The 26,153-nt window shown below is 35.4% G+C and overlaps 2 protein-coding genes across 2 annotated transcripts; both read right to left on the bottom strand.

The window, feature by feature from the left end:
• Positions 1 to 452: 452 nt before the first annotated feature.
• Positions 453 to 3,341, bottom strand: LOC147387543 (protochlorophyllide reductase-like). The gene is made up of 5 exons (XM_086420480.1): positions 3,183 to 3,341; positions 2,970 to 3,044; positions 1,654 to 2,191; positions 883 to 1,241; positions 453 to 792 (listed from the first exon to the last, which is right to left on the bottom strand). Exons 1-5 carry the CDS (start codon positions 3,234 to 3,236, stop codon positions 637 to 639), a joined length of 1,182 nt encoding a protein of 393 aa, XP_086276606.1. The 5' UTR covers positions 3,237 to 3,341; the 3' UTR covers positions 453 to 636.
• Positions 3,342 to 7,618: 4,277 nt separating this feature from the next.
• LOC147387542 (uncharacterized) lies at positions 7,619 to 17,757 on the bottom strand. The gene is made up of 7 exons (XM_086420191.1): positions 15,726 to 17,757; positions 13,142 to 13,232; positions 12,140 to 12,297; positions 11,964 to 12,015; positions 9,600 to 9,682; positions 9,392 to 9,485; positions 7,619 to 8,680 (listed from the first exon to the last, which is right to left on the bottom strand). Exons 1-7 carry the CDS (start codon positions 17,310 to 17,312, stop codon positions 8,082 to 8,084), a joined length of 2,664 nt encoding a protein of 887 aa, XP_086276317.1. The 5' UTR covers positions 17,313 to 17,757; the 3' UTR covers positions 7,619 to 8,081.
• Between the last annotated feature and the right edge of the window lie 8,396 nt (positions 17,758 to 26,153).

Genomic DNA, 26,153 nt, shown 5'->3' with positions numbered 1-26,153 from the left:
ACGTTATAACCAAAAAATGTAATTTTTCTTAAAATATAAATATATATTAATAGAACATATTTATCGGATTTAAATGATTTGACTCATCCAAAAATACATATACCTAAGTTTAAAAACCCCCCCCCCCCCCCCCCCCCCCCATAAAATCTTAAAAAATAAAAATTACATAAGAATGATCATAGTGTAAAACAGTCTTACACTATTAAAGTAGTAGATAATGTTATATATTCTTTGAAAGATGAAAATGTTTTGAAGTACAAGGCAAGATTCAATTATAATTGCTTTGTAAATAGAATACAAAAAAAGATAATTATGGTATCAAACAGTGTTGGCTACAAAAAGCATTTAACACCATTTCATTAAAGTCCTTATATAATTATTAGTTGGAAATTCTATTAAAATCCATAACATTGACTATTTGTTCAATTTAACAAACAAAAAACAATTGAGGGTTGGTCAAGTGCTTGGTCTATTTTCTTATCTCAAGTAACTGAAAATTTCAACTTTTACAAGTGAAGACTGCTTACAACTTCGTACCCCTCATGCCCAGTTGACACAAACTCATCTTAACCCAGATGTCATGTTGATCTCTTCTCCATGTCAAAGACACCAAGAACTCCATGTCTAGGTGTTCCTTCAAGCCAACCCAACTAGTTTTTCACTGACTTCCCACACTTTTCGTGCCTTCTCCTCATCGCTAGCTTCTTGGGATAACTGATTTTGGAAAGAAGCAGAATCCTTATTCCAACTCCAATATACTCCTGACTTGGTTAGGCTTGGATCAGTTACCACCTAAACAAAAAATCGTGACAGTTAAGTTCGTGAGATATTCAAAATTACGCAAATGTACCCTTTGTTGCTCTGAGCTTCTTTTTTGCTTACCTGTGCAAGTCTTTGGCCAGATTCTTCTTCGGAGACGTATCCTTTGGTGATATACTTTTGAAAGGGAGGGAAGAGGAGTCTGAACAATGGGATGTGTTCCCTAAACAAGCCCGTGGTAGCAATGCAACCGGGGTATAGGGAAGAGAAGGTGATGCCAGTCTCCTCATGGTAACGCCTATGGAATTCCTGCATAGTGAGCATGTTGCATACCTTGCTGTCTTTATAGGCTTTGGCACCATCAAAGTTCCCTCCATCAATCATGGTTGAACTGTTCAACCCATTTAAGCCCCCTGCCATACCCCGCAGGTCCCCGAGGTTCGCCTTTGGAGGGACGTTTCCAGCCAGGGTGTTCGTGTTCCCTAAAATTCCACAAAAAAAATTACTACATTTGTTAATTACTTGATGGGGAATGCTATCGTCCAAAATCTCATGGGGTCGTTAGCATTCTCCACCACATTCATTTTCAATGATACCCCCGCCCATTTTGTCTTTTAGTGAAAAAGACAAGGGTATCTTAGTCTTTCATATAATAAATGTTTATCTTTACATAATAAATGTTAAGAACATTTTAGTCTTCAGATTTAAACGCCTGCAATAAACAAGCATTTTAATCCTGTCTTTCTCACTAAAAGACAATGAGCAAGAGGAATTATTGGAAAATGAATGTGTTGGAAAATACTAACGTCCCCATGAGGTCTTGGATGTTAGCATTCCCCTTTATTAATTGTTAGTAAAAATATGGGTGTAAAAATTGTGAAGCAAAGCAAATGCCTGTAATTGAGCCAACAATGATGAGACGCTTCGATGGGTAGTCAGATTGCTTCAAGTCATCGAGCAATAATCGAGAGAGTAAGAAGTGCCCAAGGTGGTTGGTGCCCACACTTAGTTCAAACCCTTCAGCAGTGAATGAGGGCTCCTTGGCGGTTGGTTGGTACACGGCTGCATTGCAGACAAGCACATCAAGTGGCCTACCCGACCGCCTGAAGTTGTCTACAAACTGTCTAACACTATCAAGCGAGGAGAGATCGAGGTGCATAATAGTGTAGTTCTCTTCAGTAATGCCAACTGACTTAGCCGCCCTTTTGGCCTTCAGGAAATCCCTGCATGCCATTATTATGTGCCATTTCCCGGTTTCAGCTAGAGCCTTGGCTGTGGCTAGACCTAATCCGGACGAGGCTCCAGTAATTATCACAGTTCCCTTTCTCAGTGTTTTCTTCCCTTCTTTGGCAGCATTGTCGACTGATGGAGTCGTAATTACTGTTTGAGATCTGATGACTCCGATCGATAAGTTCCTTTGATTAAATTCTCTCTGCAAGTTTAGCCCATTGATGTCATGAAATGCACCCAAGCAAAGCACATGACAAGAGAAAACAACACCACAAATGTGCAAATTGAAAACTATAAGTTCGACTAAAATTACACGAGACCTTCAACACATTTAAGCATCAATAGTGCACGATAATTCATCATCTCCACATCCTCTATCTAGCCTCCCCGAGAAAACAAAATCTTATTAAATTGTACAAATTTTTTTAACCTCCAAGAATTAACTACTAGCCTAGCATAACCAATCCAAATTGCTTATATACTGCTACAACAACAACAACAAAGCCGTATCACAAAGATTTGGGGTTGGTTCTAAATGAATCTTGTTCCTTCATTCCACCATGTCCAAAGCCAAGTCTTCGATTAATCATAGTGAATTCATATATTTTTTTAACTGTCTCCATTCACATTCTTTTAAGATTGCCTATACATTGCTACCCCTTAACATCTTTGACAATTTATGAAGATCTACGAACTACTGAGACCATTTATTCCCCAGTTGGTCTGAAATCTTCAATTTGAGATTATCTTTTTTGAAATTTCCTCATTCATAGATTGTTAATTATACATGTGTTAATGTACAAGAATTGTGTAACCAGTGTATCTCCATATGGTGAGTTAGGAATCTCTCCCAATATATCTTTAAAAAAAAGAAAAAAAAACCAAGTATACCAACACATTGTTCTTCTACTTACAATTCAAGAAATTAGAACCAATTATGTTTTTCTCCATAGAGAGAAGAAAAAAGTGCTTAAATTTACCTTGCTCCTTAAGACAATTGGATTTAAGGAAGATTTGAGATGGCCATTGAGTGAAACTCCCAAGAACCCAATATCCTATCAAAACATAAATCATCCAAAACAAGATCCAAAATTCCAAATGTATTAGAAGAAAACCCATTAACAAAAATTGAGATTAAAGACCCAAACACACAAATAACAAGGACTTTGACACAATGGGTTCTCAAAACAAACCTCTTTGTGGATGGAAAGAGCAGAGGGAAGGATTAAGGAGGATTGGAGAGCCATGGGTAGACAAAAATTCAAGAGTTTTATTTGGGCTCTTAGAGTTTGAGAATAATTGAATGATTTTATTTATAAAAGGTACTTGGAAAAGTGTAGGAGAGAGTGTTGTTAGTTTGGATATTAAGAGTAAGAGAGGATAAGATGATAACTAGAAGTTATGAAGGTGACCGCCCAATGTCCATCAACCAATAGGATTCTGTTGTTTGGATTTCATCTAATATTTCTGCTTGTTTTTTTCTGGTTTCAGACTTCAGAGGATAGTTTAGCTCACCACCCAATGAATTGTTCCGTCCCAATAGTTATGGGCCATGGATGTAGCTATCTTTTTCAAGCTATGTGGGTTTGTATGGCTGGAGTTGGGCCTGGTTTGGGCCTAAATTCTATTAAAATTTGAATTTGATAGGGAATCCAACTAATATAAAAAATGCCTAGGTGCCGTCAGGGTTTTAAATCTCGTCTGATACATCTTGGTATTGTCCATCAACGAGATGATAGACAAGTTAAATGTATCGGACAAGATTTAAAACCATGATTCATTTTACTCATTGTTGAACGAGAAGACCCAAACGTATTGGAAAACTCGTTTGAGATGACTTGGTCTCACTCCTGGACGAGACGAGATGTCAAAACGAGTTTTAGAACCATGGGTGCTGTAGAAAGGGTGTTAATGGGTATCTGATTACCCATTGTACCCAAAACCGATTAGTCGGTTTGGAGTCCACCATTATTGACCTGATCATAGAATTGGGTCACCTTCGGGTACCCGTTAGTAAATTTATTTTATTTGTAATAAAATTAATAGAGAAATATCTTGAAGTAAATGTACTTGAACTAAATTAAAACATAAAGCGAATGTAAATTATTTAATATTTTTACTTTTTCTCTGCGTGAACGTCTATCCATTTTAGTAATTTTTATACAATTTCAACAACAAATATATTGTTCATAACATAATTTTCTGCAATTCAATTCTCAAAAGTTTGATTTGCCTGAAGAATTCATTGTTGGTCTTAACTTTCAATTGAGGAATTACTAGTAAAATTAGTAGATTTATAAATAATTACCCATTTCATTGGATACTCTTTTTTTTTATTCATTTAAAAAAATATTGTCAATCTTAATGGTACCCAATGGACATTGGGTATTTGTAGGACCAGTTATGGTACCAAGGAATGTTACTTGATTCATGGATTCGCTCAATTCAAATTCAAGTTTGTATCGCGCCCCTTGAGAATGAACCTAGTTCAAAGGGGTAGATAGAGATAAGGGCATTTGAAGGTTGAAGTGATGAGTTGGATAAAAAGAAATTGAAGAAGACACATTTTGAGAAGAAAAATTCGAACTTTTTTTTAAGGAGCCAACTAGTTGCACACCATAAGTAATGAGTCCTCGGCAAATTTTACAAGTTAACCATACAAATTTACCTTGACTGACGAGAAACATATATTCTTAAAAAAAGATGGGATTTTCCTAATTCGATTTATACAAAAACAAAAAACAAAAATTATTTTATCATATATAATAAAGAATTGAAGTCACTAAATATTGAAATAAAAATATCAAATTAATTAAAATAAAATTATGATTATAAATACGGAATAGAGGCATCCAAAAAAAAATTCTAGAACTATAAATCAAAATTGAAACAAAAATAAAGATTATCTCATAAAATGATCTTTAATCAATCTATTTCATTAAGAAAATAGGAAAAAATATAAATCCTAAAAATTTGTGTGGATTGATTTGACCTAAATCAATTCATCAAAGTGATTCTTGAATAAATAAATAAAAAATACCTTATTTTTCGTTTCTCTAATCGAACTTGTTACGGTAGGGTTTAAATCGTTGCAAAAAAAAATTCACTGTTTTTCTTTCCCCCAAATCAACATTCCAACTCTAGCTAAAGTTCTTCAACTTACAAGTTGCACTTCATTAGGATAACTTGCTTGTTCATCTTCGTGGTTCTACTCATGTTCTCTTTGTTTTAAGGTATCGAATTATTTATTGAGTTAAAATGAATTTCTTTAATCTAAACATGTCTTCCCTTGAGGACTAACAAAAAATTGATCAAGTCTTTTTCTTTTTTCACAAATTATTGAACAAGCAATAACTTTTGTAGGCATGGTTGAAGAAAAAAAAAGTGCAACTTTTTTTTTATATTTCTTTTAAGAGTGCAAACATACCAATGGAATGCAAAGAGAAAATTTTAAGTGATATAGTGCAACTAGTAATAAGTAGTGTGCAATTAGCCGATCCTTTTTTTTAATTTATAAGTTGAAGATGAGGAATTTGATCATTTTTCATTAATCTATCAAAAAAGACCAAGTTCAAAGGGGCATGTTATCAGTTTGAAATTTTAGGGGATATGTTAAACATTATCAAACTTGTGGAGGGTGATGGGAAAAAATAAGGTAAAATGCAGTTGCGTTGGCTCACTGCATTCCACAAATCGACAGCGAATTGGTTCAGTGCGAACCAATTCATGGTTCGATTCCTTACCAAAGAATTCGATAACCCTACCAAGGATCTCATACCTGAAACTAAAATTGATAAGAACTAGAATCGAGATTTTATTTAGGTTCCGATTTTGGGTATATATGGAACCAACCTATTGACATCACTAGGTAGTGGTGGTTCGAAAAGCTAAAGTCCATCTCATTGGGGTCGTACCACACAATCCATCACGCTTCGTAGTTGACGTTCACACTGGTCAATTTTGTGGTGGCTTTCTTTGTATTAGCCTTCTTTTTCGACACTAAGTTGCTCTTTTTTCACGATTCAGTGACCACTATGTGTCAGCTATCATTTTTGTTCCATTCCTTTTCAATCGTCAAGTAGTCCTTTTCCCAAGTTGCTTCTTTCAAGTTCGAATCCAAGATGTGGTATTAACTTTGATACCAAATGACATAAACCCAACCAATAAAAATAATACCTAAGTATTAGTGAAACAAAAAAGTATAGCCCATATCTCTTTGGGTGTCATAAAAAAATCTCTTGAGCTTAGGTTGTATTTGAATATTAGAAAAAATCTTTTAAAAAAATAAAGAAAGCAAAAGGATAAGAAATAAACAAGCTTGACCCCTTTTTATTTATTTATGGAGTGGTCTCACAAAAACCACCCTCTTGAAGGAAAGTTCATTTATTCATTGATTTTTCTTTTCTATATTGAACAGAATTTTGTTGTTATTGGATCATACTTGAGGGTGAGAGGAGAAAAATTGCACAAAACCATCATGGGGCCACCCACACTTGCTTTTATTTTTTTTATTTTATTTTATTAGTTCAATTTCGTTGGCTTTAGGACACATTTAATATATATATATATGGGAGTGGTTCGGCAGCCCTAAAGTTTGACAAGTTTGGTGCCAAACATTTTTTGTAAATCACTTTTGATGGTGTTAGAAGTTTTGGAATATGCTGATTTTTTGTGAGGATAATCTCTACGATGAAGAGATCATCCTCACAAAAAATCAGCTCATTTTGAAACTTCTAATCCTAGTTTACAAGTTGAAGAATCATGGACCGTCCAATTTTTGTAAATCACTTTTGATGAGGATGAGGGAGATCATCATCACCAAAAATCAGCCTATTCCAAAGCTTCTAACCCATATTTTGAAAAATGTTTGGCACAAAACTTGGCAAACTTTAGGGCTGCTGAACCGTAGAGATTATCCTCACAAAAAATCAGCCTATTCCAAAATTTCTAACCCCATCAAAAGTGATTTACAAAAAATGTTTGACACAAACTTGGCAAACTTTAGGGCTGCGGAACTGCTCCCTATATATATATATATATTTTTAATCATGAATTTCTAACATAATAGGAAATAGAAGCTGAAGTAGGGACCTTACAAAGCTTCTCCATGTAAGAAATCATCAAAAAATATACCTTGAATTTTGTAAAGATCTTACACTTAGAAAAAAGAGATCCAATATGGCCCGCGGGAGCTACCCTCACTTACCTGGTGAGTGTGACGAGCGGGTGTTACATGTGCCCTGGGGAGGGACCCATATGCCTTGGTCCAGAGCTTGGCTCACCCGGTCCCACTACTCAAACATAAGTTCGGGCACCCCTGTGTAAGAAAAAAAAACATTCACTCCTTGTCGAGTGCTCGCACCTCAAATATTTCTGTTCATTTTATTACAGACTCCCCAGCACAAAGCAAAAGGGGTTAGGGACCATAGGATCCTCCTTTTAAAAGCCAACATGAACTAGCCCTCCCATTTTCAGATTCCCAAAAGCACACAAATTCAAATACCTTGATTCCAGTTTTAATGAAATTCTTCTCTGCCGATAACCAAGAATGCTCCGCAGGAATAAAGTACTCAAAAAGGAAAAATTGCTTTGCTCCAAATATATCATTCTTTTACTACTAACTTGAATGTGAAAAAAACAAACAATCAAATTTATCATCACTTCCTTTAAATGGAAAATAGATGAATGATGTAATGACCTATTTTTTTTTTGTATTTGAACATAGAAGTTTTTTCTCTACTTACATGTAACAATGGACTCATATACCCTCAGCAGGCAGAGAGAAAATCTGATTACACTAACAATGCCCTCTCTGCTTCTTTGGACAAAAAACTTGGCAACAACAACACGTGGCATTTGAATGCTAAAAGAATCCCCGATATCCAATCACCTTCACATACTCCCGACAACACAAATCTGGGGGAACTCCCATTTGTGGTTCGTGCAGTCGGTTCTTTACTGTCCCACAATATATCTCTCTATACACAAACTTCAACATTTTGCCAACTTTAGGACATTAAGTATAACAGATCGATCATGGGATGAAACCAACTCATCGTGCTTAGAATACTGTTCATTTTCTTCGTAGACCCTTATATTCGAACAGGCAAACCAAAATTTTGGAATGCTTTGATTTCACCTCTAAGGCCAGCAGTCACAATCACCATACCCCAAGCAGACCTACCTTGAATTTCTCCATTAGAGAAATCCACACTGCAATGTGGGCTTTGGTTCCTACTGGCCGAGACCAACTTTTCGTCTGGCCAAGTGTCCGAGAGCTTGTCAAAGAAGTAACTGTTGTTTACGCTGGAAATTGTACCACGTAGTGGGCTATTGGTGCACCCGTTTGGTGTTGGTAACCCTTCATGCCCGTTAGACTCCTCAACTGGCGAAGATGTATGGTTGGCTGCGGAGACCTCATCATGGTGGTTGTCAAGTAGATTGTGTTCTTCATTGTAATTATCGTGCAAAACCCCGGTGTCACCAATGCCAGGCCAAGGAATGGCAACTAATACATCTTGACAGTGGAAGTGTTCATAAGATTGTGTGACAGTAACACTTTTGTTTCTGCTTGGTCGGGAATCACTTTCGTGTTTCCACACATAGACATGAGAGTCCTCACTGGCACATACCACATGCTTTCCATTTGCTGTCAATGAAGCTGAGATTTGACTGTTTGTGTTGCGGAACCCTGCCATGGAAATCAAACCAACCAAAGTTATGGGTCTCAGCTCACCAATAAAAAGTGTCGAGAACAATTCTCCAAAACAAATAGTGTTAGGAATTGTAGGAAAATTACACCTTTGTCAAAGAGCTGCTATTAACACACCAAATTTTATTTATAACACACCAATCTATATGTAAACAGCTGCTTAATTTCAAAAGGATTGGTGTGTTGTAAGTAAAAGTTGGTGCGGTAATAGAATTTCTCATGTAAAACCATACAGATTTTTACCCCAAATCATAAGTCCAAATCACACTGAAATTTCCAAAACGAGACAACAGGAATTGATTAAGCCTTCAGCACTTGATAAAATCAAGAAATCTAGATTAGAACTTTGAGTTGTGAAGAAATCCTAGAAGACCTCTTAAAGCTGTTGGAAACCAGAGAAAGAAATCCCTCAAGTCTACCAAAATTTTAATTTAATGGTATAACTCAAATAAGTCAAGAGGTTGGGCCATGTAAAGTCAAAAGCCCTGCTTCAAACTGAGTTTCCGATAGGTTGATTTGACTAAAAAATATTAACGGAAGTCAACTCTAACATTTTTGGACTAGATTGAAGGAGTTTGTACCATGCATAGAACGATACCAAGATAGCAATAAAAAAGTGTAGAGTATTATGTCAATATGCTTCTAATTTTCCTATAAAAATAGATGTTACTTTCTCTTGAAGATTGATACCTTTAAATTTGTGAACCAGATCAACACCATCAATGACTCGGATTCGTGAATCTGCTGATGTAATAAGTACTTCTGAGGAGCTTCCTGGAGTGAACTGTTCAATGAAACTAATCGGCAATTAGATGACTTAAGAGATTCAAAGGTTTCAGCAAAAGCAAGATCATTACATATCTAGACGAGTACATATTGGTACAACCAATTTTATTACCTGAAAACCAGTGATTTTCTTCAGATGTGATTTATTTTTTTTGTTTTGGAGATCAATTTGACTTTTCTGGTGCAGCTTATTTTCTGAAAGACGAGGATGGAAAAAACATGAGGTTATAGTCACGCAACATGAATTATATATTCAGCACTAAAGCAAAACTCCACATTTTTTTTTTGTTGTAAAAAGAGTCCCTTGAACTCTTTAAAAGTTTACCCCCAAAAAAAATACAGAGCCAACACACACAGTGAGCTCATCAGATGACAATTCCTTTCCTTCAAAGATCCTGTTGTTTCTCTCCTTCCAAAGCCCCAAACAAATAGCAAAGGGTAGTAGAGTCCACAAAATACGCTTGGACTGTCTTTATGAAGAACCCCAAAAGGAGCCACATCTCAAATAACTCCCGTACTGTTCGAGGCAAACAACCTTCCAATCCAAAAAGGCCGAGGTAATGGGACCACAACAGTTGCGCCATATCACAATGCAAAAGCAGATGCTCTGTTGTCTCTGCACCCCTCATACACAAGACAACAGTTCGGCATATGTAAACCTCTTCTAATAAGTTAGTTCATGGTGGTTAACCTACTCAAAGCCGCTTGCCACGCAAGAACAGAAATTTTGAAGGAACCTTTGTAACCCAAATGACGGAGGCTGGAGAAGCTGATGCAGGCAACTCCAAACATATACATAGAGCACACTGTAAAACCCCCATCTCACGTATCAACCCACAATTTGCGGTCCTAGGCACCTATATGGAAAGTACTCACATCAACTGTCCCCCAATGACGCTCCACATTAGTCAAGTCCCAGTCGTTGAAATCTTGCCTAAATCCAAAGTCTCGTGCCCTCTCCAAGTTGTCACCCACTAAAAAAGAATCAACAATCATCCCCTTTTTAACCGATACCACATAGAGATTCGGAAAGAGCTCCATCAAAGAATAGTCTCTACACCATCTATCTTCCCAGAAACAAACTTTGTTACCCCTTCCCACTTTGAACTTCACCTTTTTACAAAAATGCAGGTAAACATCAAAATGTGCCTTTCTAAACCATGCACCCATACGTTCCTCTAGCTTCCTTTGTCTCTCAAACCAATTCTTGCAACCCAAAGTTATTGGTCACCACCTCTCACCACAACCTACCTTTCTCCTCACCAAATCTCCCCAACCACTTAGACAAGAAAGCTGAATTCATCGCAACAAAACTTTAAAACCCTAAACCCCCTTTGGCTTTAAGTAAGCAAATCTTCTTCCAACTCACTGTACGACACTTTCTTTTATTATCTTTATCATACCAGAAGAAGTCCCTACAAATCTTGTTCATCCGTAATCCCACGCTACGAGAGATAGAGAAAAGAGATAAGAAGCAATTAGGAATATTGGCTAGTGTACTCTTAATTAATGTCATTTTCCCCCTTTAGATAAATACCTAGCTTTCCAAGTGCTCAGCCTTCTGCCCATCCTCTCCAAAACTGAATCCCAGATCTCCCTACTTCTATAATCTGCACCAAGAGGAAGGCCAAGATAAGTAGGCAATATCCCACCTTAAACTCAACTGACGCCATCAACACATCGACCCCATGCACATCACAAACTCCAAACACCATACTCTTATTAAGATTAACTGGGATGTCAGAGACTGCATCAAAACACCCAAGGATGCTACTTAGGAATCTTAACTGCGAAACCAAATAGTCTAAGATAATGCGAGTGTTGTCCGCAAACTGAAGGAGAGAGAAAAGATGCCTGTGACTTATAGTTTTGAACCCCGACAACCTCCCATTTATCACCGCTTTTGAGATCATTCTACTTAAAGCTTCCACTACCATCAAGAACAAAACTCCACATAATCAAGTGGTAGATACAACCTATCTAACAAAAATGCAAACATTTTCTAATAATTGAGAAACGGGTTGTACAAGGTATTCTTTTCTTCTAAAAAATAAGAAAGTTGCTATTCTCACCTCAACTTTTACGTATTACACCCCAATTAAAAATTATGAAAACAAATGAATGGTTGAGAATAAGTAAAAGTTGGGGTGCCAATAGAAGCTCTCTCTTTTTCTTTTTTTTTGCCAGATTTTCTATCTCTCAGGTTTAGGATTTTATATGAGCCTAATCATAATTGTAAACTACTGAAAATTTTTGAATGAGTGTTATAATGTTGAGACTATAATTTAAGCCAAACCTTTGTAATGTTTGAATAGTGTGTTTTAATCTTTACTTGGAGTGTAATAAATAAAAGTAAGGGTGCCAATAGCAGCTTCAAAAAATGATTACCAAATGATATTAATAGCAGCAGCCAAGAAAATCAAACAAGAAAGGTAGAACTAATGGGAGAAAGAAGACAAACAACTGTTGGTCATACCAGATGTATCGTATAAATGGCAGCTCCCCTTGTGTGAACCAACTAATGCACCCTACAGAAATCAACAAATAGAACTTAAGCTGAGATGGACATTACAAATAAGAATTTCTAGGAGAACGTTCAGTCTAAGATATTTAATTGGAAACAAAGACAAAAACCAAACGTGAATAATAAACCTGGCCGTCAGGTGTATAGCAAGCAGCGGTCACCATTTCATGTAGGTCATTCCAATCAACAACTTGACGATCTGGAATACTCCATATGCGGACCTTAGCATCAAGGGACCCACTAATGAAGTATCTATCATCAACAGGATTGAACTGGATGCAAGTTACTGATCATGGAAAATCCGTAAAAAAGTAATGTAATTAGCTAATAAAGCAAAGCAAAAGTTAAACCAAATGCGATAAAAGATTCAAAAGTGTTAGCCAACTAACTACTCCAAAAGACTGATCTGATGGACAGGGGGAAAGCTATGAATATAAGAGGGTGGTCACGGGGCTTAACTGGGGTATGACACACTCGAGAGTGGAGGAAAATATACACTCAACACTCCTTCCTCATCCATAAAATGTTAGCCAACCAACTACTCTAGAAGACCGATCTGTTGGAGGGGGGGAAGGGGACTATGAATATAAGAGGGTCACGGGGCTTAACTGGGGTATGACAAACTGGAGAGCGGAGGAAACTATACACTCAACACTCCCCCCTCATCCATAAAGGGTGGAAAGAATCGAACCTGTGACCTATATGAACCTAGAGCTTTTATACCATGTTAACCAACCTACTACTCCAAAAGACCGATCAACTGGAGATGGGGAGAACTATAGATATAAGAGGGTCAAGCGGCTTAACTAGGGTATGACACACCGAAGAGTGGAGGAAAATACACACTCAACACTACCCCCCACCCATAAGGGTGGAAAGAATCTAACCCGCGACCTATACGAACCTAGAACCTAGAACCTAGTGCTTTGATACCATGTTAACTAACCACCCCAAAAGGCCGATCTATTGGAGAAGGGGAGAACTATGAATATAAAAGGGTCACGGGGCTTAATTGGGGTATGACACACCCGAGAATGGAGGAAAAATACACACTCAACAAAAAGCAAGAACCAAAGAAAGTACATTAGGAACATAAAGAATGCAAAGTTACAAAATCAAGTTACACTTACCATAATCACTATGTGAGAACATTTTCAAGCAAGAATTGCTATCCATGTGCCACAATCTAACTGTTTTGTCCATTGAAGATGAAAGCAAGTACTGTAAAATAGAAGGAGCATAGTTTATTAGAGAACTTGACAAATCCTTTAACCGACAAAAAACAAGACGGTACGATCGCACAAGGATAATATATGATTGTGTATACCAGCAACAAATACAAAGATCATAACAAATAAAGATACAAAAAATGCTTGTAATGCAAATGTAGTAGATATGAAGAAAAACAAACTTAAAAAATAAAAAAATAAAAACTACAAAACAGCTAAATAAAACAATTATGGTAAACTTACGTAGCATCTAACTTGTCTCCTTCAAACTTACAAACAGTACGTATTAACCATAACTCATTGAGCCATCTCTTGAATCTCATGAATCCCCTAGACACGCATAGTTGACCAGTAATTAGATTATTATTTTTATAAATAATTAGATGAATTACAATATTAAAATTGTGTTGAATGGTGAAATAGGATATGCCAACCATAATATTTAGGATAATGTGTATTTCTTGCACGTGTCAACAAAGACATGTACGTGCATAACTGTGAGAAAAGGTTGATGACAGAGAGAAGTCTTAGATGGAATAAGTGGAATCCCATGTATTTGGTGGAATTCCACTTTACCCAATTTTTCTTCTTCATGAAAACTTCCTGGACTCACTATTCTTATAGTTTAAAAGTTTGTGAAACAAACACTTCAACCATCCGAATAGCGTATTCAATCCTAGGGTTGGGCAACATATACCATTGGACAACCACTGCTTTTGAGCCTACCTTTACCCTTGCTCCATCAGAGCCACTAAACCTAGTGCCTAGAAAATCGAACCAAAAACTACCTATTTTGGTTCGTCATAGTTGACCCATGTCACCCATCTAAACAGTCCAAGTCTACCTATCTTAGCATTAACTCTGGCTTACGGCCCATTTCCATCCAAAACCTAAGAGAAGTTCAACAATTGCAGAGACAAGGAAGAGAATAGACCCGTAGTGGTCAAATTGTTCAACTTTTATTTATTTATTACAAAATGGCTGTAACAGTATAGAAGTACATTAATCCCCCAACATACATGTCTCACAATTCCTGGAAACTGAAACAGGATTTCACTATGGGAAACTCTGAATAGGCATGGATAATGGTACCCATGTTAGACAACTCCAGACGGGAGAGATCTTGCCCTCCAGGAATCATAAGCTAGCTTACTAGAACTTTGGTGGGCGGCTCGATCTTGATTTTGTCGGAAAGATGCCCTGAATCCCTAAATTGCAGCAACCACTACAACAGTTTGGGCCCACCTGACAATCAAAGCATGCCCTCAAATGTGGCCTAAAAGTAAGGCAACTGCCAGAAAAAAGTTCTCCAAACATGGCAAAAAGTCACTGCACAACTCAAGACATGACAACAGCCTACCAGGTTCAATGCCTATAAAAGGGAGAAAAACACAGGCAAAAGCAAAAGCAAAAGCAAAAGTAAAAGTAGGCAATCTTTGTTGAACCAAGGCCAAGCCCTTACTCTATTTTAATATTAACTGACCTAGACATTGAAATAGAATTGCATTCACTCCGCTAGAGTGAACTGAGTGATTAGAGAAGACAACAAAAAGAGCCTCAGTGATAGTGCCAGACTTATTGAGGTGTTGGAAAACGATCCGATCCCCCACCCCCCCAACCCAAAAACAAAAAGGCAAATTCTAATTCTAATCAGTTCCCCTTTTGTTCTGTATGTGCCACCAAAGTCACAACCATGTTGACACTACTTTCTTTGGCACAATCAATATTCAATGAAAATTTTGGTATCTCAAGACATCCCAAGAGAGAAGAATCGTCACCAATAAAATTTCTGGAAGAACTACAGTAACAGACTCCCCAAAACAATAACCATTGAGTGACCCCAATGACTTACAGCCCATTAACCTAGACACACAGTTGCTTCATGTTCAATTGTTCATGTCTAGCAAGGACTAAAGAAAGGCCAAGTTCCTAAAAAAATACAATGATCAGAAACAAAGTTCTCAGACAAATATCTGCATCTGATATACTCTTCAAAACATCACAAAAAAAAAATGAGGGGTAAGCTGGACTTGAACCCATGACCTCAAAGTTGTTTTGCAATGTGTCAAACCAACTGAGCTATGGGTCTAAACCCATTCTTCAAAACATCAAATTTATTTTCCCTTTGTGCTCAAATAACCGTCCTTAGTGAAATGAGTGACTTTGATAGCCCCTGCACTGGATTTTCTATCAGTAATGTCCAAAAGCTCATTTCTCACATGTGTTTCCATTTACAAGACGTAAAAACTCATAGGCTTCAACGCATAAAGAGGTTACATGTAGGGCAACAATAATAGATAAACAAATTAAAGGTGTGACATTAACCAATTTTACTCAATTTAATGTGTAATTGCAAGAAAAAGGCAGACTAGTAGTGTAAACTTCTATTTAACTTAATTTAATGTAACCATCACTTTTGTGCAAAATAACAATAGAAAAACCAAAGGAATTAAAAAAAAGATGGCAAGGAAGGCAAGTAACTAACCTGAGATTTAGACCAAGATAGGTCAAGCACATCATTCAGATGGCCTAGGAAAGAGCAGACGGGCTTTTCCGAAAGTGCAAAGATGCGCTCCGGAACCACAAGGTCCGAACTAACAGATTTCCTACTTATAGATGCCTTCCCTCTTCTCTTCTTATCCGAATGGTTTTCTATATTGGACGACACCAATGTTGGTTCGGGTGACACATTGGCCCCAAAATACGAATTCGAATTAACATCTTCCGATTTCTCCATAAATAAATCAACCTTCCTTTCCGATTCCATGACTTGCCACACATGAATTACACAATCCTCACCAGCACTCGCAAGATACCGACCATCCAAACTGAATTTAATGGTCCAGATGGATCCACTATGGGCTTGTATTTGCTGACTTTTATAAAATCCTGAGAGTTCTTTGCACGACTTTCCGTACTGCCGAACCTTTATCCTCTCCGGGCAATGAAACAAGACATCTTGGCTATCATCCGTGGCAGAGCTCGACCTCCTCCCACCCTTGTCCGACGATGTATCCCTCTCGTCACTACTACGCCTCTCCCGATGACCTGTCACCGTACTAGCAACATTTTTTAAGCTATTTAACCAACTTCCCTTCTTCCTCGACTTCAACCCAGACCCACCTCCCCCACCACCATTTCCATTCCCATTTGAGTCCAAGTCCTCTTTTTTACCATCGAATTCCTCCACATTTTGCCTCCTCATGAGTTCTTGAACAATAGGCGATTGCCCAACACTCATCTCGAATTCCTCCATCGTAAGCTGTCGCCCAGTCCCGAGTTCCTTAACCTTATTCCACATCCCATCCTCTCGGAATTCATCAACAACGAACTCTTTCCCATCATCAAGATTCTTAATCTTGTACAACCCATTGGCGCTCCTATTGCAATCCGTTCTTTCATCAAATTCCCCACAATCGGTAATAACCAAAACAGATGAGAAATTCAAGTTTGGGTCAGGATTAGGGTTAGGGTTCATATTCGTGGCATCAATTTGTCTAATTTCTTCAATCCTCCGAGACAATTTTCCAGTTGGAGGCTTATTAGGGGAAGAAACGTTAACGGGAGGAGATCCACAGATTCCATTACTTCGTCGCTTCGAAAAAACAAACTGATGGTTATGTACATTAGGGACGGCCTCATCGATCAAATTGTTACAATGTATTGGAGACGAAGAAGTGGTAGCACCAGTGTTGTCGGATTTCGATCGAGAGATGAAGCAAGAATCGGAGTTGTGCGAGTTGTGCCCAGTGTTGAGGTGATCGGACGATACAGATCTCCCGAACTCTAAATCTTTTCTAGAAAGAGATGGGTCGTTAGCGAGACCCATTTCATGAAGGAGACGCTTACGGCGTTCTTGAATCGATGAAGGTTCAGAGATCCAGATGTTGTAGTTGGATATTGAGTTGGGGAATCTGGGAATTGGGTGATTATCGGAAGCATAATTTGGGGAATTTGAAGAATCGTCTTCAGAAACAGATGAAGACGAAGATGAAGATGAAGAAGAGAGGATCCGATCGAGAGATTCGTAAAAGTAGTCTTGTTCTTCTTCTTCGTCACCATGATTCCTCATTGTGTGGGCATGGCAGAGGGGTAAAACTGGAAAGGAAAATTTGGGTGGGAGATCGGATCAGAGAAGAAGAACAAAAGGGTTGAGAGATTGAAGATTGAAGAAGCAGATCCGATGAAGATGAGGTTTGAATTGGAGAAAGATAAAGAGAGAGAGACAGACAAGATTGGAGAGAGAGCCAACAAGAAGTACAGAAGGGGAGAAGAATCTACAACAACAAAGGAAGGGAGAGAGAGGGAGAGAGGAGAGAGAGAGGAACTAAGCCCTATGAAGAAGTTAGTGGGAAGGCGGCAGTGGTGCGTGGGATGTGGGGTGTACAAGTTGCAAATTAGGTGTTTTTTTAGTAAAAATGGTTTTGATGGTTGGTTTGTAGATCTACTATTAATACGAGTAATTGGTTTTCTCTTCTTCCATTCTTCGTCGTCCTCTCTCCCTCTCTCTCTCTCTCTCATCTTTGGGTGAGTCTAAAGTCTATGCAGTGAAAGGGAAAAACAACCTTTTAAATTTTTTATTATTTATTTACGAGAGTTACTATTGCATACCAACTGTATGCAATTATTTGATGATTAACATATGAGTTGGTGTGGCATTAGTAAAATTTGGTGTGGCAATAGCAGCTCTTTTGTTTAATTATGAGTAATTTAGATATAAACCTGTGAATGTGTGGAGGCCATGGTTTTAAAACTTGGTTTCACGTCTCGTCTTGTCCATGCCAAATACCGAGTCGTCTTAGATGAGTTTTTCGATACATTTGAGACGTCTCGTTCAAAAGTGAGAAAAATAAATGTGAGGTTTTGAATTTCGTCCTAAAAATTAACTTGACCATCTCGATCATGCCTGATATAAAGATGAGGCGGACAATATGTCTCAGTCCTTGGACAAGTTTTGAAATCATGGTAGGTGTTTTTTAGTAAAAATGATTTCGATAGTTGATTTGTAGATCTATTATTAATATTTAATATGACTAATTGGTTTTCTCTTCTTCGTCATCCCATCATTTCTATTTCTCTATTTTATCTTTGGGTGAACCTAAATTATGTGCAATTAAAAGGAAAAAAAATCACTTTTTTAAATTTTATTTATCGTTTTAGAGAGTTACTATTGCCACATCAACCGTGTGCAATTCTTTGGTGATTTACATATGAGTTGGTGTGGCATTAGTAGAAGTTAATGTGGCAATAACAATTCTCTTTTTTAATTACGAGTAATTTAATATACACCTTTGAATTTTAGTGAATATTTGAGATTAATCCAAACTAATGATAAATATATTGACCAGGATCTTTCTTCGTAGATTAATGAAAATGATATAAATACCCTTATCTTTGATTACTTGTCAAAAATCATTATCTTCTTAAATCACTACATTAGAACCAGTGTTTAAAAAACCCTATTGAACTGGTGGTCTGAGCTAGTTCGACCGGATTTTATAATAAAATTGGTTTGACTAACAACCCCCCCCCCCCCCCCCCTTTTCGAGTATTCCATTTTATAAACATAATATATATATATATATATATATATATATATATATTTGTTTTGGAATAAACATAAACCAGTCCGACAAAATTGAACCAAAGTCCAACTGTGGTCCAATCAATTTTTTATATGAGGGCATTTTGGTATTAAAAAAATTAAGGGCATTTTCGATACAAAACACAATTTCCCAAGTGTATTTATTGCACTTTAACGTGTGCCCTTAGAGTACATGTTAACAAGTCCCAAACAATTGTGTTCTTATCTTCATTTTGAAAATCAACTTCCAAATCTCAAAACAACATATAATTTTTGAGAAAATAATCTCTAGTTGATAGACTTTGGAGAAAAAATTAATGTTTTTTGGAAAAGATTGAGGAGAAGGGGTTGAAGACGGACATTTGTATTAAAATTTATATGCCAGTCGACGAGAGGTTGAAAATAATTGTTTTTGAAGAAAAAAATTATTGTTGTTTTCAAGGGTAGATTTACAGTGAGAGTAGTAGGGGCACTTGCACACACACGGAATTTTATAATTTAAAGGATTTATATATTGTTACGACATATAGCAATGGCAAAAAATAAAATCAACCGCTACTTCCCCACAAAAACAGAAAAAAAAAAAAAAAGATTTTAAGTGTCTTAGTTGCCTCAAATAGGCAAAATCCTGGCTCCTTCATGGTTGTTTTGGTTAGAAGATGTTGATGAGGGAAATGAAGACAAAGTGGAGTAAGTGTAAGGTGTTTTGGTTAGAATTTAGAAGATGTGGATAAGGGTATTTTAGTCACTTTATGTTAGTCTCTCATCGAACACGCGATCAAGGGTATGTGATCGGTTTGAAAGTACAGGGGTATCTAAGATAATCATCAAACCAAGAGGGATATATTTGTAAATTATCCACACTTTTGGGAAGAAAGATCATGGAAACAAGCTATCCTCCGTTATGAGCATTAGATTTAAAATACCTGAATCAAACGGTCACAAACATGGATTAAATCGGTTTTTTTTTTTAAAAAATCTCTGTAGATCCAAATATTTATTTTGTAAGTCCAAAAATTGCTCAACATAGCTTTTTTGATTGCTATCAATTGGATTATAAATAGAGAAAATTACTTAAAAGGACCCTTGTGGAAGATTTTCTTTCTAAATAGTCCATAAATTTTCAACGATAACTTGACAGGGCATTTAGTAAACTTTTTCTTTCTAAATGATCCCTCGACCTCATCTCCCCCCCCCCCCCCCCCCCCCATTTCTCATGATTGAATGCCCTAATTGTTTGAATTCATAGTTTTCATATAATAAAAAATGGATTTTTGACATTTCAATCGAATTTCAGAGATTCCATTCCATCAGAAAGGATTTAAGAAAGAAGAAGAAGTCATTTTCAAAGGTTTTTTCATACATTTTGAAGATGTATGTAAAAGATTAGGATTTTTTTCATTGTTATCAGTTGGATTATAAATAGGAAAAATTACTTATAGGACACTTGCAGAAGGGTTTCTTTCTAAATAGTCCTTAAGTTTGCAATTGTAGCTTGGCAGGATATTTAGTAGACTTTTTCTTTTTAAATGGTCCATATACCTCATCTCCCACATTTCTCACGATTGAAGGCCTTAACCGTTCGAACTCAATATTTTTCATCCAAAAAATGAATTTTTGATATCTCAATTGAGTTTCGGAGTCTCTATTCCGTCGGAAAGGATTTAAGAAAAAAGAAGAAAACATTTTCAAGGGTTTTATTTCAAATATTTAAAAGATGTATGAAAAAAATTATGATTTTTTTTTCACTTTTTTTCTTAGTTTTTGGATGAAAATCGATTAAAAATAGCTCTTTTGGGTTGAAATCATCTAAATAAGACGTCATCACAAGTTTTTAGTCATTCATTCCATATATTTTAGCTGGGAAAAACTCGAAAATTGAAAATGGGTGGTTTTTACAATGTCAAGTTCACCACTTTTTATTTAAAAAATGAGGAATTCGACAGTACCTGAAAAGCATCGAGTTCAACAATAAATACAAAGTGGTGAACTCAACAGCAAAAATTATGAACTTTATAGTAAATAAAAAAGTGTCAAGTTTGACAGTAATAAAAAGTGATGAACTCAATAGTAAATAAAAAAGTAGTGAGTTCACCAATAATGAGGGGCCATTAAGAAAGAAAAAGTTTACTAAATGTCCTATCAAGCTACTACGCAAAACTTAGGGGTGATTTAGAAAGAAACCCTTTTGCGATGGGTCCTTCAAGTAATTTTCCCTTATAAATAATTATAAATGGTCGAAATTCTATGGCCACAAATCAAACTTGAATTCATTGTTCGCTAATGATTTTTTACTTGAAAATTTTTACTTGGTCAATACTTGCTGATGTGGTGAGGGCATATAACCATTAATCTTTTCCTTGTATAACTCAAAGAAAAAGATCTATGTTTTTGTGCCCTTGCCATATCAGTCAAGTACAAACAAAGTGAAAAATTTTGAGTCAAAAAATCATGATTCTTTGTCAAAGCTTATTTTGGTGTGTAGGTCCAACAAAAAAATGTGATTCAAGAATTAATAGGACTAATCGATTCAAAACTAGCGTCGTAGGTAGTACACAAGGGTAGGACTGTCAATGGAACAAATCAAACTCAAAATCTGATATGATCACTTCAAACCTATATCGAGGAATTGAGTTCTAATAAAGAATCAATTTGATAACCTATTAGATCAATTATGGATGAACTATATCCTAATGTGATAAAATGCAATAAGGAATGTAAACATCTATCCCTCTTTAGAGTTAAGGGGTAAAAGGGAAAGACAATAAAATTGTAGGGGGGTATTATTGAAAAATGGGAAGAAGAGGAAAGAGAATAAAGTTGGAGGGGTATTGTTAGAAAAAATGAAGAGAAAAGAAAATAAAGTTGAAATTATTCCTCAAGAGATTGAATTTAAACTACTCTTCACGAGTGATAAATATTGGGGGAAGATAACCGTTGTGCTTTATTATATAGATACAAAGTTTATTTATGTTTTATATTTCAAATTGGATTTGATCCAGATGCGATCAATTCTAATTAAATCAACTCTGGGTCTGATCCAATTCTTATCTGATTCGTCCGAGTTCTCGACCCCAATTCAATCAGGGCTAAATCCATTTGACTAGGTCACCAATTGTTTTTTTGGGACAATAAAAATTCATCAAAGATTATATAGCCAATAGCTTATTTTAAGAGGAAATGGGCATCCATCATGTGAAGTGGTAGTTGGACCATGGTCAGTTCTTCTCAGTCTACCTGACCCAACTTACCAAAGATGGGAAAAGTCAATAAATCAATGGTTAGGAATGATGTGATCAAACATATTAAAGGAAAAGATTCTCTCACTATTTGTTTGATAATGCTCTCCCATTTATAAAAAAGAACAAAGGTCCCTTTGTAGCATTGATTGATGGGGAAATGGTAAATATTTGATACTCTCAAATTATTCCCTTTACATAAGTATGACCTATGAAGGATGTTGGTACCTTGCTACCCTCACAATAAATTGATTGAGTTTATATTTTCCCACCAACCTTATTTGTAACACACCAAACTATTAAGTTAAGAATAATGATTTTCTGATGCCCTCCTCTGACATAAGCCTCATCACACAACCGTAGATAATTTTCCTTGGGATGCATAGAATCATAAATCTTTTTCTTGTGTATCCCGAGGCAAATGATCCACGGTTCTATGATGGGGGCGTATGTCAGAGGGGGTGTCAGATGATCACGAGTCTTAAGTTAAATACAATATTTAGGTCATAGGTGATCATTTTATTCTAACAACCACATCCCATTTTATTTATTCTCCTTCTCCTTTGAAGAATCTCTTTGATTTGGGTTTTTAATTTGGTGAAAAAAGTTCTTTGAGTTCTGAAGGGAACTATAGTGAGAATGAGCGAGTAACTGAGAAAAAATTTGAACGTGGGTGGTTTATTATTGTCACAATTGAATTTTTTCTCTCTTTTATTTGAATTTATTACCAATTAATGAAATTATATGTAACACACCAAACAAGTTGATTATGAAACAAAAATGAATAATTGCCTAATTGGAAAAAAAAAATAGAAAAATAGAAAAAAAAAGGGAAAGAGTAAATCTACTCTAAAATGCTAGCAAAAATGACGTAAATACCTCCTACTTCAATTTGTAGTTGAAAACTATTGATTTTTCTCCAAAAAATTGGTCATCTCCAAGTTCTTCAACTTCTAGAGTACTGATTAATTAATTTTAACATCTTCAACATCTAGTCTATAATTCATATATATATATATATATATATATATATATATATATATATATATATATATATATATATATATATATATATAGGGAAATGTTCAGCACCAAACATTTTTCAAAACATGGGTTAGAAGTTTTGGAGTGGGCTTATTTTTGGTGAGGATGATCTCTATGGTGAGGAGATCATCATCACCAAAAATCAGCCAATTCCAAAACTTCTAACCCCATCAAAAATGGTTTACAAAAAATGGATGGTCCACGATTTTTCAACTTGTAAACATGGGGCTAGAAGTTTTGGAATGAGCTGATTTTTGATGAGGATGATCACCAAAAATCAGCCCATTCCAAAACTTCTAACCCCATGTAAGACAAAAATGGTTGGCTAAAATGTTGGCCAAAATGTTGGTATTGAACGGGACCCATATATATATATATATATATATATATATATATATATATATATATATATATATATATATATATATATATATATATTTCATGCACGTGTATCACAAATGCATCGTACTAATTATTTATAACAAATTTTAGACACATTGTGTTTCAGCCATAAAAAAAAGGGAAGCAAATAGTCGATCTTTTCTTGTTAAGGACATGATAGTCTGGCCAATTAAGTGCATAATTTGGATGGACATGGGCATGTACCAAGTTCTTAGATCTCACAAAATCTGGAGTCTAGATTTTTGCTCAATTTGGATTGGTAATAAGATATATGCTATTGGATCATTTTACTAATTCTCTCATAAATATATATACAAACAATGATTGTTTGGCCAATTAAGTGCATAATTTGGATGGGCATGGGTATGTACCAAGTTTTTAGATTCCATAGAATCTAGGGACTAGATTTTTACTTAATTTGGATTGGTAATAAGATACATGTTATTGGATCATTTTACCATTTCTCTCAGTAAATATATATACAAACAATGACCATTGTAATGTTACATAATATAATTGATTAGGTACTTTCAATTTTGAGTCGTTCTGAAGTGACCTCAAGATTGACCTCATATTGTACATCTTCTCGAGGAAAAACATCTATGGTTCCCATACATTTTCACGTCAGGGTGTGCGATATAAGGTCCAATCTTGAGGTCACTTCAACATTACTCTTCATTTTTTAATAAATAAATAATTTCTAAGTTTATATAAATGTTGATATATTTTTCTTTTAAATAATTGTTACTTCATCATGGCCAATGCTACTTTTACTAGGAAGACTCTAAACATAGGCATCATTTACGTATGGGATCAATTACTTGTGGTTCACAAGTGCGTTAGTTGCATCCAATATTAGGTAGGTAATAAAAAAAAATTTATTTATTTTATTTATTTTATTTTTTATAACCTTTTCAAAATCCCTACAAATAAGAATTTACTTTGATAACTATGTGCGTGTGTGTGTATTTTGTTGCATCAATCTTAACGAACGAAGAAGAAAAAGAAGTTTTGAGTTTCTAATGAAGAAGTGCAGCTTAAAAAAAATGTAAAAATTGATACTATACTAATTTGAACTTCTCAAAATAAGAAGTATGAGTGTAATTTTTTTTTTTTTTTTTTTTAGTACAATTATATCAATGGAGTGCAAGAGATTTTTTTAGTGGATTACAATCACTATTAGGTAATCATTCTATTTTCAAATAACTACGCGTCCCATTTTATTTCTTCTCCTTCTCCTTCGATGAAGTTCTTTGAAAGTGAGAGTAACTGAGAAGAAAAACTTAAATTACTTGGCTACAATTGATTACTTCTCCTTTGTTTGCATTTATTTGGTAGGATATATATAATTTCATTAATTGATTCAACTATAATTTTAACATACTAATTAATGAAATTATATGTATAGCACACTAAATGACACACACAAAAAAAAAAAAAGGCGATTAAAGGTAAATCTATTATAAACTATTAAGAAAAATGACATTAATACTTCAACTTCACTTCGTAGTTGAAAACTGTTGATTTTTCTCTGCAAAAATGGTCTTCTTCATGGTTTTCAACCTCTCAAGTAAGGATAAATTAATTTTAACCTATTCAACATCTACAACATCTAGCCCATAATTCATATATCTTTTTCATGTATGTGTATCACAAATGCATTAAGAGAAGAGAAGAGAAATTCAAATTCTCTCCACCACATGTATGGATTGACAGTAGAGAATTTGGGACAACTTTAAAATTTTAAAATATCTTAAAAGTGATTTAGGAGCAGAATTAGAATTATAAAATATTTTTAAAGGGTTTCTCTTCATTTCTCTCTACTTTTGGAGAGTAAGAAAACTCACCTTTTTTTCTCTCCTCTCCTCTCCAATTCTTTTCTCTTCTCTCCCAACTTAACAATCCAAACAAGAGAAATGGAGAGAAACTCATTTATTTTCTCTTCTCTTATCTTCACTTCTCTCAATCCAAACATAACCTAAACCTTGGTATCATTTGCATATGGGATCAACTACTTGCAGATCACAAATCGTAAGTTGCACCCCAATATTAAAAAATGCTTTTTATTTTTTTAACATTTTTAAAATCCCTAAAAATAAAAATTATCTTTGATAATTGTGTGTGTGTGCACGCTTTTTGCATCAATTGCAATGAACGGAGAATAATAATAAGATTTGAGCTTCTAATAAAAGAGTGTAACTTAAAACAGAAAAAGAAAAACGAAAAAATACAGCATAGAGAACTACCCCATATTTCTAATACTAACTATCTCCAGTGAACTTTTTCATGGAAAATTTCGATAGAATCAATTACCTCAACCTTCTCTGTCTTCTTCAATTGATAAAGCCTTTAAAAATTAGGGTTCAAATTTGTTTTTTCTTTCATAGATTATCTTGTTAATTTAACACTAGAAGACTAAAGTAGTATTTTTTTTTTTGGGAGGAATATTCTTTCTTCATTTTATTCTGAAGAGTGTGTTTGATCATTGAGAAATCTAAATTTCTCAAGAAATCAAATATAATTTTTAATTCCACATGAAAAAAAAAAAAGAAGCCAAAATTCCTAGTTCTCATTCAATGCACCACATCTAAGAGATTCTCAATCCATAATTGACTATTTGTTACCTTAATTTCTTATTATAAAA

Source organism: Akebia trifoliata, chromosome 13 (assembly GCF_017979445.1).
Source record: "Akebia trifoliata isolate Shusen 1 chromosome 13, ASM1797944v1, whole genome shotgun sequence".
Classification (NCBI taxonomy): domain Eukaryota; kingdom Viridiplantae; phylum Streptophyta; class Magnoliopsida; order Ranunculales; family Lardizabalaceae; genus Akebia; species Akebia trifoliata.
The sequence above is the reverse complement of the archived record's forward strand: the minus strand, read 5'-3'. Positions and strand labels throughout refer to the sequence as shown.

What these genes read in the sequence shown, in the direction of transcription:
- LOC147387543 (XM_086420480.1), bottom strand. Translation starts at nt 3,236, where the DNA reads ATGGCTCTCCAATCCTCCTTAATCCTTCCCTCTGCTCTTTCCATCCAC. An exon ending in CTCTTTCCATCCACAAAGAG is followed by an intron (nt 3,045 to 3,182) that starts GTTTGTTTTGAG and finishes ATGTTTTGATAG; the next exon opens with GATATTGGGTTCTTGGGAGT. An exon ending in CATTGTTGGCTCAATTACAG is followed by an intron (nt 1,242 to 1,653) that starts GCATTTGCTTTG and finishes GTGGAATTTTAG; the next exon opens with GGAACACGAACACCCTGGCT.
- LOC147387542 (XM_086420191.1), bottom strand. Translation starts at nt 17,312, where the DNA reads ATGAGGAATCATGGTGACGAAGAAGAAGAACAAGACTACTTTTACGAA. An exon ending in GTTCTCACATAGTGATTATG is followed by an intron (nt 12,298 to 13,141) that starts GTAAGTGTAACT and finishes TTCCATGATCAG; the next exon opens with TAACTTGCATCCAGTTCAAT. An exon ending in TCTGGTTCACAAATTTAAAG is followed by an intron (nt 8,681 to 9,391) that starts GTATCAATCTTC and finishes TTTCCATGGCAG; the next exon opens with GGTTCCGCAACACAAACAGT.